This window comes from Felis catus, chromosome A3, assembly GCF_018350175.1.
Source record: "Felis catus isolate Fca126 chromosome A3, F.catus_Fca126_mat1.0, whole genome shotgun sequence".
In the NCBI taxonomy this organism is placed as follows: domain Eukaryota; kingdom Metazoa; phylum Chordata; class Mammalia; order Carnivora; family Felidae; genus Felis; species Felis catus.
In genome coordinates, this window is record NC_058370.1 from 85,909,426 (window position 1) to 85,922,886 (window position 13,461).

Consider the following 13,461-nt stretch of genomic DNA (forward strand, 5'->3'; position numbering starts at 1 on the left):
AGGGAGACACAGAACCCGAAGCAGGCTCTAGGCTCTGAGCTGTCAGCACAGAGACCGATGCAGGGCTCGAACCCACAAACTGTGAGATCATGACCTGAGCTGAAGTCGGACGCCTAACTGACTGAGCCACCCAGGCACCCTTCTCTTTTGCTTTTTTTATCTGAAGGTCTTTCCATCTCTCTTCCTCCTCAAAGGAAGAGTTTATTTTTTTTCAGGCTCTCCTCTCTGAGAAATCCCCCTTCTTTTCCCACAAGTTTCTTCTAGTCCTAGGGCCCCTTTCCCAGAATAATGTGTGGGATGCAACCATCCATGGTAACATGTGTCCCAGAGCCTGAATTTTCTGTCAAGGGTAGCCCTACCAAGAGCTCTGGCTGCAAATTCGTGGTGGGCTTTGCACCAAAAGCCCAAAACCGTTGAAGATTGCTGTGCTAGGGTGGGAAGATCTAGCTTTTCATTATCAGTTATACTTGCTGTGGTCTCCTGATGCACATGCATCTGCATGTACATACATCTCATCAGAACAAACAATTCTAAGGCAATAATAAGGTAGGGAACCATTTTCCTGAAGGAGCCATGATCCTCAAGTCTTCACCCAACTTAAAGTGAGGCACCTTTTGTATTATGATGTAGAGAATGTTTAGTTCTTCTTTTTGTCCTGCTCTTATGCAGGATGATTTCAGGGGCCAGTGCTGGCATAGGAAATGGCCTTCCTACTCAGGGCCCTCTCTCTGTGATCACCAGTGTCAGTTGCACAAAGGCCATGGAGAAGACTTTCACTGTATTCATGCTATGTTTTTTTTATTTGGGGAAGGCAAAAATTTAGGACAAGCTTCCTTCTCCCTACTTACCTCTAGCAGAATAAACTGTTCTCCTTCCACCCAAAGGAAGTCATCAGGGATAGAGAGTTTTATTCCTTCTGTTGCGTTTAATTCTTATACTGCCTTGTGGGTTGTTACAACAAGTTTATTGAGTACCTGCTATGAACCAGGCATTATTGTAGGAATTGGGAATCCAGAAGAGAAGAAAACAGCCTACATGCAGGTTACAGTCTGATGGGGAAGACTGACAACAAACCAAATAAATGAGTAAATGGAATAGTTTTTATGATGGAATAAGCACAATGGAAAAGATTAAAGGAAAGAAAGAGAAAAAATTCTGATTGAGGTGGGGATGGTTGTGGTTCACTTATCATTTTGAACAGAGCAGGCACTCCAATGTGCCCAACATTAATTGTTTTGTAGGGCAACATGAGATTTTTGAATTCTCTTTGGTTTTGATCTCTTGAGCCTATGTAATATCATGGAGCTTCACCTTTTTTCACCCTTTGGGACCAGAATCCATCCTGTTATCAGGTCATTGGCTTTTTTGACCAGAAAGGTCAGTCCAAATAAGCCCTGGCCATTCAGGAGCATCCTGAGAGCTGGATGTATCTCAATGAAGTAGAGACAAAACTAATGACAAAACTAAAAGATCTCCCAGGAATCAAGATAAACTGAAAAGGCATGTTTTTGATAACACAATAGAGTGGAGAATAGGTATTATGGTGGAGAAGAGTACCAGATAAATTTTGGCCAAGGTCAAATTGAAAGCAGTAAGGGCTAGTGGCAATTATTGGGAGAAGGACCAGGGGCCTTGCCTTGAGTTTGGTGGTAACTTACTGGGTTCCAATGGGCAGGTCTCTTTGCATCTCTGGACTTGAGTTCCATTAGCTGTAGAGTTGAAATGATACTAGAGCCCATTCTATTTCAAAGGGATATTGTGATTCTTACTGGATTCTTTACTTTTGCTCTGAACACTTTTTACTTCTCATTTTACTTCTGGAAACACCTAGCTCACAGGAATAGTCAGGGCCTCATGGACTGACTGTTCTGGTCAAAAGAGCTGATGAGCCAATGATAAGATGGATTCAGAATCAGGTTGTCCCAAAGCATAAAAGAAGGTGGAGCTCAGTGATATTAAGATAGGCTTTGTAAGGAAACCAAAGGGAATTTGAAAGTCTTTTGTTGCCCTGCAAGAATATACAGGTTTGGGCACAACTGGGGTGCCAGGACAGGCTTTTTTTTTTTTTTTTTTGAGAGAAATGCCCTGACATTGTGAGAAGAATGGGTTGATGTTTACACAGACACTTTGAAATTTAATAGTATCCTGTCATTGAAAGAGGCTGCTGTTATGTTCTTATCCTTCCCAAGACCTATGTTAGAGGATTTTCTGCCCCCTCACTTCTCCCTCTCTTTCCCAATTTTTCTTTTTGTCACTTTTCCTTTCTTTCTCTTGGTAGCCTCTCCTTGCTCCACCCCCTTGTCAATTCCACCACCCTTTTATGCATTTGGTAACAAGAACCCAGGAAACATTACATATGTCTGTGAATAATCATGGGTTTAAATTGAAAATTGTAAGGAAAGTCTTAATAAAATTCATTTGTCCATCAGCTATCTATGGATAACCTACCATGTGCAACGCCTTGTGTAGGCAGGAGAGTAGAAATTCTGGATAGGAAGCACTGATTTTGTGAGGAAGACACACATGTGCTCATTGTCTCTCCTTTCTGAGTTGCTGTTACCCTCCCCATCCCAACAGCTGAGCTTATGAATAGCTTAGGAAAATGTCTGTGATGGTGTGAAGGACTAAAGTCCATCTCATACAGGCTGAGCCTGTTTCCTCTAACACTGACATTGCCCCTTGAATTTCCTCTTCCTTTCTGGGAGGAAATGGCTTCTCTCCTCCATAGGAGCAGATCTCAGCCCAAGGCATCCCAGTTGCAAACCACTGGTGCTCAATGGTTTATCTATAGAATTAGAGTTTCGGGTGCATAGCTCTTCAGTTCCCTTGAGGATAAGTAGACAATGCTTTGTGTTGTTTGACTAGTTGTTTAATTGAACCAAGGAAGCAGCTGAAGTTTGGCTTCCCTTCACTTTCCTTGTCCTGGCCTCTTACCACTTGAAGACCTTCATTAGTGTTACTTCTTCCTCCAGCCTCATGGGACCAGAGTCGCACTGGACAGGACTCCTATGTCCTCATGGCCAGCTCTCAGGCGGAGATGGAGGAGTGGGTTAAATTCCTTAAGAGAGTCGCTGGCACACCCTCTGGAGGTAAGGACCCTGCAGGCTTGCCTGGGCAGGTGTCTGTGACATCTCAAAGATGGGGAGACCACCAGAGGACAACTCTGAGGCCACACTCATTGCCAAGCATCTAGCTTCCCACCCTCTGTGACCTCAGAGAGCCAACTCTAGATTAGCTGGACAGACTGCAGCCCTTTGTACCTCATCTGCAAATGTGTGTGATGCCCTGAAGCAGCCTTTTCTCCTCTCTGGGCTGCAGTGTTGTCATTTGTAAAATGGATGGGTTGGACCAGTTGACCCCAGTCCCCGGCAGCACCAACATTCCGCGGCACCATGATTCTGCCTGGTTATGGCCTTGTGGAGCCACAGAGGATGGATGGCAAGAGCTATGCTGAAAGCTAAGAGGAGATGATCAACACAGGACAGTTGAGTGGCTGGCCAGAGTAGGGGCGCTCAGACTGGGAGAGGTTCAGGAGATGGGTCCGGACTCTCAGGTTCTCGGTGAATTCAGGGTGAACAGTTTTCTGGGTTCCATAACCAAGGTGTTTGAGTTTTCTGGGAAACCTGGTGTTGGGTCTGCACTAGAGGAAAAACCGCTATGAAAAAAAAAAATCTGCAATTAACAAACAAGTGAATCCACTGTGTGTTTTTTCCTTTTATAAAAACATGAAGAACTGATACGGGCGATCTCCACTGACCACTTTCCTTCCACTTTTTAGGAATGCACGTATTTGTGTCAGCTCCAGGATAACTGTATATAATTGTTTATCAACTGTGCTGACTGTTATTCTGGAAATCATGGCAGTGGTGGTGGGGGGGGGGCTCTTACAGCTCAAATATTAAGTATTTATTGGATTGCCCAATGGTTGCTTTAAAAAAAAATTATGAGCACCATAACAATTTTGTGGAAATCTGAAAAAATATGGGAAAACAGTCACCCTTACAGCCAGCAGAGGAATTTTTATGTTTTCCATCCAGTTGGTATTCATATATACATTTCTTTTTTTCCCTCAGAATGACAAGCATGGAATATATACAATTTAATACCTTTTATTTTATAGCTAAAGGGGTTTTCCCATGTTGGTAGATACTCTTAATTAACTCATTCCAGGGATTATTTGGTTACAAAAAAATAGAAATTTCATCCAATGATGTTAGGCAACAAAGAAAGATTTACTGGGTAGGTACAGTAGCTACTCAAAGAAACCAAGGGAGAAGTGGTAAGAGGGCTCAAGAGATTAGGGCCCAAGAACTGGACCATCAGCCCAGAACTTACCCTGTCAGTTTCTCTGGGGCCCATCAGCTTCGCATTCTGCTTTTCTCTGCCTGCCTGTTTTTGCGTCCTTAGCAGCGTTCTGGCACTTACTCCTGGCCCAATCCAGCTGTGCCAGCCCCAGCTTTCCTGTACCTCTCTCTCGAGCACAGCAGAGGCCGAGCTCAGCCTCCACCACCCCATTCCATACTCCTGAGAAGGAGGATCCATCTGGATAGCTGGGGGCAGGAGACCACTTTCAGACTCAGGAGCTGAGGCAGGGAGGTGGTCCTGTAGCTGGTGATCTGCCCTGCTGGGCCTGGGAGAGAAGTTACTGATAGGACACCCAAACTCAAGAGTGCTTGCCACAGCCATCGTGAGCAGCCGGATCGTATTACAAAAAGAATAGGCTCCTTTCAGTAACCATTTCCCAGTTCCTAAATACGATGTTTTTTTACTGTGCTAATCAGTCCAAGATGAGGTTTTCATTTATGAAAGCTCTCTTGTATACCATTCAGCCTGGATAATCTTAGCTGTGACCCTCCTTATTGCCCCAGATTGTAAGACTGTGAGCCCCATCGACGTTTCCTGCTTTCCTCAGTCCAGCGCTTTAGGCAGCCTGCATTGACAAGGGTAGTGGACATTGCCTAATTATGCACTTATTCTGAGTCAAAATGCTGTCTCTGTACTATAGCAGCCTCTGTGCCTTATATGGTGCTGGGCTCAGCCTTACCATGATGAGCTGCTGTACTGAGTCCTAATCTACATGGGGATTTCTTCCTTACCCCACCTCAAAAGGCCACCACTTGAGAAGCAAGTCAAGCATAAATCCTGCAGTCAGGGGAAAGTCCAAGGGACGAGAAATAAGAGCACAGCATATTTACTTATTCAGAGAACAGGATTTGTCTCTGACGTGGCATTTCAGATGTTTCTGAAGCCTCTCATGGAATCTGAATGCTAGATCTCAGGATGAGACGGCATTTTAAGACTGAGGCCACGAGGCAAGCCAGACATTTGCTCTTCCTGTTTGTAAGTCAGGAAACTGGTGTCCTGAGAAAATAGATGATTAGTCCAAGGAGCCCAGCTGCCGAGGAGCGGGGCTGAGTCTCCTACCTCTGTAGGCAGCTCTTATCACAGGCTGGTCCCCCTTGTAAAGTGCCTCTGGTCTGCGGTCCACTAGGTCTGCAGGGCATGCCCCCTGAAATACTGGGAAGTCACTGAGATGTGTTGCTGCTGCCTCTTTCCAGCCCTTCCTGAAGCTTTCTATGGCTTTCCCCACCCAGAGTCTGCTCCCTTCTTACCATCTCCACTACCACCATCCTGGTTGACGTACCATTCTGTCTTGTCTGAATTACAGCAATGGTCCCCCGACTTCTTTTGCTCTTCCCCAAATACCCTAGGCATGTTCCTGCCTCAGGCACATTGCGGTTTGCTCTGTCTGGAATCCTCTTTCCCTAAGTAGCTGTGTGGTTTGGTACCTTGCTTTTTACGAGTCTTTGCTCAAACATTATTACCTCAGTGAACCTTCCCCCAATCATCCCATTTGACATCGAACCCCTTCCTTGCCCTACCCCCAGCCCTCACTATCTCTCTTTCCTGCTTAATTTCTCTTCTTAGTACTACCCTATTATAACATGCTAAATATTTCACTCATTTGTTCATAGTTGGCCTCCCCTGGCTAGGAGGAAATCTTCAATCTACTTTGTAGGAATTTTTTTCTCTGTTTCATTCAGTGCGGTATCCCAGAATCTAAACAGTGCCTGGCACAGTAGATGCGAAGGAATGGCCTTCTCTTCCTATGCTGGTACTATGTTCTACTCCCATTGGCTCTCTTCTTTGCTAAATGACTATGTGGGAAATTATTTGGTCAATGGGTTGCTGCCTCTAGAATGATCTCCTCCGAGTGTGGTAATGGTGAGCTTTGGTGAAACTCTTCATGGTTTGTACACCCCTTAAAGAATCTGATAAAAGTTATGGAAACTCTCCCTGGAAAAATGTTCAGACAGAATAATTTTGTGTTCAACTGCATTCGACTGCAGATGCCTGTAGTCCATTTGTATGACCCGGATAATGAGTCCAAACTGTTCTAGAAGTCACTCTAGTAACAATTTTGCAGAGCTAAGACCCTTTTTGCCCCAGTCTCTTTCTGGCTCCCTTTCTCCCTTGACAAGATAAATGGCCCACATAGTTCCCACAGCACATCCAACTTTTCCCCCTTGGCTCCTCCTGCCTCATAGCTGGCTCTGAACATTCCTCTCACTTTGTCCCATTCTGTGACCAATTCTAGTGTATTTCTCCACACGTCCCAGAAATTCTTGGACACCAGCTGGATGTCCTACAATTTAACTAAACTCTGACGCTATCTACCTAGAGATAACATCAGATTCCACAGCCTAAGGGCTCAGTCCTGCAGGACGTGTCCCCTTCCACGCATTTCAGGTGCCAAATTCAAGTCCAGATGGTCACTTGTACTTCTGACCCAAGGCTGTAGATTGGAGGTTCCAATGATCCCCTCTTTGGGGTCAATTAATTTGCTAGAGGGGCTCACAGAATTGAGGAAATCAGTTCACTTATTAGGTCATCAGTTTATGATAAAAGGATATAACTCAGAACAGCCACATGGAGGAGATGTGCAGTGAAGGCTGTCTGCAGGAGTACCACTCTTCTCCAAATCTCCACATAGCATCAACCCAGAAATTCTCCAAACCCCATCCTTTTGGGTTTTTATGGAGGCTTTATTGCATCTGTATGATTGATTAAATCATGGGCCATTAGTGATTGAACTCAATCTCCAGCACCTCACCCCTCCCTGGAGATCAGGGGATGGGACTGAATGTTCTAACCTAGGAATCACTAAGTTGGTTCCGCTAGTCAATTAGTCCCTTATCTTAGGTGCTTTTCAAAACTCACCTCATTAATATAATAAAAGATACCTTTATCTCTCTCATCACAGGAAATTCCAAGAGTTTTAGTTAGGAGGTCTGTGCCAGGAAATGGGTGAAAGACCAAAAATACATTTCTTATTATAAATCACAATGGAAAGCACCACCTTGGTGCACCTTGCTTTTCCAGCCTTTTCCTTCGTAGCCAGCCAGTTTATCTCTTTTTCCCCCCACTATTCTTTCCAAAGGACCTGACTGGAAAAGTTAGATTAATTTTTTTCCCATAAGTTCTGGATGTAATTCCAAGGTTTCCTGATTTAAGTAGAAGAAAGGGAAGAGAGGTGATCACATCTGGACTTCTAGTGACTTGTCCCCTGGCTCACAGCTGCCCCCTTTTCTATAAACCACCTCCTCCCTGAGTAGGAGGGCTCTGTCCTTCCAGGATCCCCACACTGAAACCAGGTGTCTGTCCCACTCCCAGGGAGCAGGCAGGCCACATTGCAAATTGCTGTTTAGTGGGAACCTGCTTTGCTCTCTTGCTCTGGAGGCTGGCCTCTCCGTCTTTTTCTCAGGCTACTGCTGGGTATATAAGCACTGCGCTGAATTGTGCCTAGCTATTCTCTGACCAACCCGGTTGTAAGACCTGGGGCAAGTCCCATGTTTTAAGCATCTCTGTGTGTTTGCCAACACTAAGCATAGAGTATATAAACATTGTGCTTTTACATGCCGTGGGTTCCTTTCCTTCTTCTCATTTCTTAAGTTGTCTGCATCCTTCAGAGCATGATTTCACAATCTACAGCAGGGTTTAGCCTGTGGGAGTGTGGTATGTCTGTGATTCATTGTTATTCCAGGTATTCTGATTCTTTTTCTTTTAGCTAGAGCTAAACTGGTCGTTACCAAGGATGATTTTTACTTATTTTTGGTAATCCCCCTCTCCCCAGATCCTAACACAAGACACAAGCCAGTTATTTATTTATCCATTTACTCAACAAATATTTATTGAGCATGTGTCTTGTGCCAAGCACTGTGCTAGCCCTGGGGGTACAACAGTGAGAAAAAGACTAAGTCCCCTCTCTCGAGGAGCTCACAGTCTAATAGAAGACACAGAAATGAATCAACCCCCAAACCATAATGTTACAGCTGTGAAAAGTACCATGAAGGAAGAACATATAATGCACAGTGGGGGGAAAATGTCTTTGTCAAGAAGTTCAGGGAAGCTTCCCTGAACTAGTGATGATTCAGCTTAAATCTGAAGGGTCAGTGGAGGCTAAGTAGGCAGAGGAGGGGAAAGAGGAACAATATATTCCTCAGTCAGAGGAATCGCATATACCAAGGTCCTGTGACAGAAAGGAGAACAGACTCTAGAGTAAGAGGAAGGTGAATACAGCTTGCTAACGATGTTGGTCTTCATCCTAAGGTGGCTTAGATGAGGGTGGTGGTGGTGAAGATGGAGACAAGTGAGCAGGTTTGTACAATGTTTCAGAGGTGACATTGCCATGACATGGGAGTGAATTTGACATGGAAGGTGAATGTGGTGTCAGTCAAGTCCTTTGTTCCCAGCCTATGAGTGAATGGAGGGATGAACATTTGGCTGGCGGCATCCTGGCATTACTCCTCCTGGCAACCCTTCCCTGCCCCCACCTGTCCCTTCATGATGCTAAGAGTCCATTTCAAGTCTCCTGGGTACGTCTGGCAGGGTTGCTGCACTCTTTGCTAAAATCTCCTCAACGGGAGGGGGGCAATCATCTCAGTTTGCCCAACAACCCACCTCCAAGATCATTCTTTCTGAAGGCTTGACTGAGCACATACAACTCTGAAAGCACATGCACTCAGAGAAGAGTGGGCTGGCTTCATCAACACTAAGTGAAATCCTGTGTTCCTGCCAGACACTTTGATATATGGAGCAATGCTGGTAAGGGCTTGTGTGGGGGATTTTTTTTTTTTAACCCACCTACACGGTATCCCTTGAATGGCAGTTGACAATTAGCTGCTAAGTAAAAGGAGGCACTTATTTTTATTGCGGGCCCTGACAGCTTTATGTTCACTCTTTAAAAGCCAAGACTCATGTGTGTAAAGGTGAGTGGGGAGGGGAAGTGGTGTGGGAAGGAGGAAGGGAGGGCCAGGGGCAGGTGCCGACAGATCCCATGATTTCCTGGAGTCAGAACCTGAGCAGTATTTACAAGCATGTGCTGATCTGGAAGCGAGAGAAGATGGTTCTTCCAGGTTGGAGAGGAGGGAAGGCGTGAGGCTGGCTCTGCAGAGACTGTGATTCCTTGGCCCCCACCATGCCTCATATTCTTAGGATGCCGCGGTGGGACTCGGGCTGTGGCTTTCCTGCCCTGGCCCTGCTCTTTTGCTGGAATTTCAGGAAGAAAACACCCAAGCACCGAAAGAAAGGTATTTCGTCCCTATTTTGTGATTCAATTTTTCCACCAAAAGAAACTTGCCCAGCTCCCCTTCCCTCTCCTGCAGAGATGGGGATGGTCCTGGAACTGAGCCCCTGGGAGGCAGGTATCAGTTCTGGGCCAGTGGGAAAGGGGGGCAGGGGTGGGGCGGGCCCTTCTGGGCACCTGGGCTGGACCAGAGGCAGGGTAGGGGGAGGAGCTCTTGTCCTGAAACTAGGAGCATCTGTGTGATCAGAAAGGGAGGATGAGGTTAGAAAGGAGGTGACAGCTAATCCTTCCACTTTCGCTTCCCTAAAGCAGTTCAGTGTCCTGGGGCTGCCTAGCAAATCTGAGGAGGGGGCTTAGAAGTAAAGGGTGGAGGATGCCCATGAGCAGAGATTAGGCAGCCCCCTATGCCTTTCTTCTTCCCCTTGAGACGTAGTGATGTCTGAAGTTTCACCTAGACAGTTGTATTCCACTGGCTTTAAACAAGAGAAATTAAAGTGTTGAATTTAGAATCACAAGGCAAATATGACAGTGGACAAATTCCTAACCTAAGTCTCAATTTATCAGTCTGCAAAATGGAACAATAATATCTATTTTGTAGGGCTCTTCTGAGGACTAAACAAGAGCACACATGAAAACTTTTAGGGCACATAAAATTAGTATAATTAATCAAATGTATTAATAATTATTACATTATATATTGTAATTAATCAATTAAGATTTGTACCTATGAAAATGGCAATGCCTCTATTAATAGTGACTGGTCCAGAGTGAGGAGCTGTTCTGAGTAAATGACTTGCTGGCCAAGGCAGGAAGAGCAGGGGCACCAGTTCCCTGAAGGAGCGGGTGCAGCCTGGGAGGCATGGCGCCGATGATGGGGGAGCCTGGGGTGGAGAATGGTCTCCAAAGGCCTCCCACACCACTGTCTGCTGTCTTCCTCCTTCCCTAGTTCCCTTGGGGTCTAAGCCTTTTCATGTCCACCCAGGATCAGAAGGGGTGATCAGGGCTGAGAAGTCAGAGGTACGTGCAACTCAGGATTGGGTCTTTGGAGTTCCAGGGAGGTACTCCAAACTCCTCATATGTGATCTGAGATGGAGATTGACAAAGCCTGATTGAGACAAACTAAAGAAAATCAGGATGCTCTTTCTCTCCTGCTGGTCCTGATGTCTCTGCAGCCCATAGTGCCCATTTCTTGTTGGAGGGAATAGCTCTGACGAATTTCCAGGCTGGAGGTATGCGGTTTGGTGTCTTCATTGTAGGGGTAACGTGAAAGCAGTGGGTGTGCTAAGGAGCACGTGAGGATGGGGGAAGGAAGTTCCGGGACACCAACGTTTAGAGGTCAGGGAGAAAAGGAAGAATCATCTGAAGAGACTGAGGAAGCATGGCCCATGAGACAAATTGAGAACCAAGTGGGAGTGCCAAAAGCCATGTGAAAAGTGTCTCAAGAAGGGGTGATTTTCTGTGTCACATGGTGCTGATAGAGCAGTTCTGAGGAAGACTGAGAATTTGAGTCCTAGATTTTAAAAACATAAAGGCCATTGATCTCCTTGACCAGAGCAAGTTTGGAGAAGTGCTGATCCGAGTACTTTCAGGAGAGAAGGGGCGGAGGACAAGAGGAATGGCAGACAGCCGATGACAGCTCTTCGAGGACTGGCCCATCATGTGCCAGGCTCTGTGCCAGGACATAAAAATAGATGGTGAACCAGACAGGCTGTCTGCCTTTGAGGAGCTCATAGTCCAGTGGAAGAGAGACATGTTTAAAACTAAGCTACATGAGAAGTAGCTCTGTGTGCACAGAAGAGAGAGGGATCGGTTCCCTCTGAGGAGAAGACAGTTGGAAATTCTGCTGCAGGAAGATCAGGTTTCAAGGTGAGGAGAAGGAAGGGTATTAGCTCCAGAGTTTGCAAAAGCAAAGACCTTTCTTCATTCCTTCTATAATAATCTCCAGCCACCCAAGAGGCAGGTACTCAGTCTGTATTTGCCGAATGATTTTGTGAATTCCAGTGGAAGGAATTTGCAAGAAACAGACTTGCAAAAGCAACCATCACAATAATTTTGAGAGTAGCAGCGAGGACAGAGAAGAGATGGTTTAATTTAGAAAGTGCTGATCTGGGGCACCTGGGTGTCTCAGTCTTTTGAAACTTTGGCTCGGGTCATGATCTCACAGTTCTTGAGTTCGAGCCCTACAAAGGGTTCACTGCTGTCAGTCCAGAGCCCGCTTTGGGTCCTCCGTCCCCCTCTCTCTTTACCCCTCCCCTGCTAATGCTCTCTTTCTCAAAAATAAATAAAACATAAAAAAAGAAAAGAAAGTGCTGATCTTCTTGGAGGGAAAAAGAGGATATTGCAGATAATCCCGACACTCACACTTTTGCTGATGGGGTTTGTCAAGTGCAGGTACCTTGTGTTAATGGTTTTGTATTATCCATGACTAGGAAAGTGCCTGATGCTTGAGTGCTTGACTCACTGAATGCTATTGCCTGGGAAGAAGGCTCCAGGAGAAGCAGTAATTTGGGAGTGTTGGGGGTGGGACAAGAGTGAGACTGGAGAAGACACTGGGAGAACTGCCATTAGATGTTGAATGAGGAAGGATAAATAGATGATAGATAGATAGATAGATAGATAGATAGATAGATAGATAGAAGATAGGTAGGTCTGGCCCAGACATGTGGATTTACAAGTTACCAATTTGTAGGTGATATCCAAATGTATGGAATCATATGACCTTCCTCAAAAAGAATGTCTAGAGGGAGGGGACAGCTAAGCTGGAATGTCAGGAAAGTGACACAGGAAAGGAGCAGGTGGAGGAAGGAGCACAGGAAAGGAGATTGCAGAGGAACCAGGAGGCAAATGGGAATAGAATGAGAACGATGATTTTGTCATCATGTCGGGAGAAAGGAGAATCATGAGGAGAAAGGAGAATCAATACCATCATGAGTCTTCAGGGAAGACCAGTGGGGTGTGGAATGAGCATAGGCCATGTCTGGCGATTAGAAAGGCGCTGGAAATTTTATCGAGTGGATTGGGTGGAAAGATGCAAACTGGTGAAACTAGACTGGATGGGTTGAGAGGTGGAGAGTTTGATAAGCAAAGAAGTAGAGTCTGTGAGCATGGAAGTAGACATGTTCTTATGAGTGTACTGATGAAGAGAAGGAAGGCAAATAGTGGTTGTTTGAGAGCTAGGGTAGGAGGTTATTGTTTGATAAATTGGCAGACTTAGACTCACCTGGGCTCTTTCAACTAAAAAGAGAAATATTTAAGATACAAAAGAGAGGGAGTGAAGTCCTAGAAGAGCTGCAAAGGGATGGAACCCACAGGTCAAAAAAGCATCATTTTAGATGAAAGCACAGGGTCCTTTTCTTCCTTTGAGAGAAGACAGACAGAGGAGGAGGGACAGGAAGGGCAGGGATTGGGGATAAGAGAGTTCATTGATGATTTCTTCCACTTGAGGAGACAAGGAAAAGAGGAGACCAGGTCACCTGCTGAGACACAGAGGGAAAAGGAGTGGGTGGTGAGAGCAAGAGGAGTGGGGGAGATTTGGAACCAAGGTCTTCTGATTGGGAATAAAAGCCTCCGTGATATGGAATGCTGTGTTCCCTTGGGGCTCTTGGTGACCTGGTGAAGGTGTGGAGGGGGTACTAGGAGTCCACAGAGCAGAGATGATGGAGGAGAAAGGGGGGACTGGGAAGTGGGTTTACTGGTGAGAGTAGTATTACAATGACTGACTGTGGGGCCTGGGAGGGATGAAGGAGGAGCACAGGACAAGGCTGAGAGGCTGGGATGGGGAGAAAAGTTACAGGACTTGCTGCCGAGAGGATTCCAGGTCACCTGCAAAACGGAGGATTTGCCTTGGGACCTCAGGAATGGGGCTCCCATCTGAC

The 13,461-nt window shown here is 45.8% G+C and overlaps 1 protein-coding gene across 4 annotated transcripts in view; it reads left to right on the plus strand.

The window, feature by feature from the left end:
• The window catches only part of ARHGAP25 (Rho GTPase activating protein 25), a 90,690-nt gene that overhangs the window by 53,824 nt on the left and 23,405 nt on the right, over nucleotides 1-13,461 (plus strand). For 2 of the 4 annotated variants that reach the window (XM_003984077.6, XM_045054310.1), the window contains one exon: nucleotides 2,973-3,089. The exons of 1 other annotated variant lie outside the window; for it this stretch is intronic. In XM_003984077.6, the coding sequence (XP_003984126.3) occupies nucleotides 2,973-3,089 (117 nt within the window). Of the gene's footprint in view, nucleotides 1-2,972; nucleotides 3,090-9,301; nucleotides 9,591-13,461 lie in introns of those variants that run through there. One more of the 4 variants, XM_019827315.3, reaches the window with a different exon arrangement.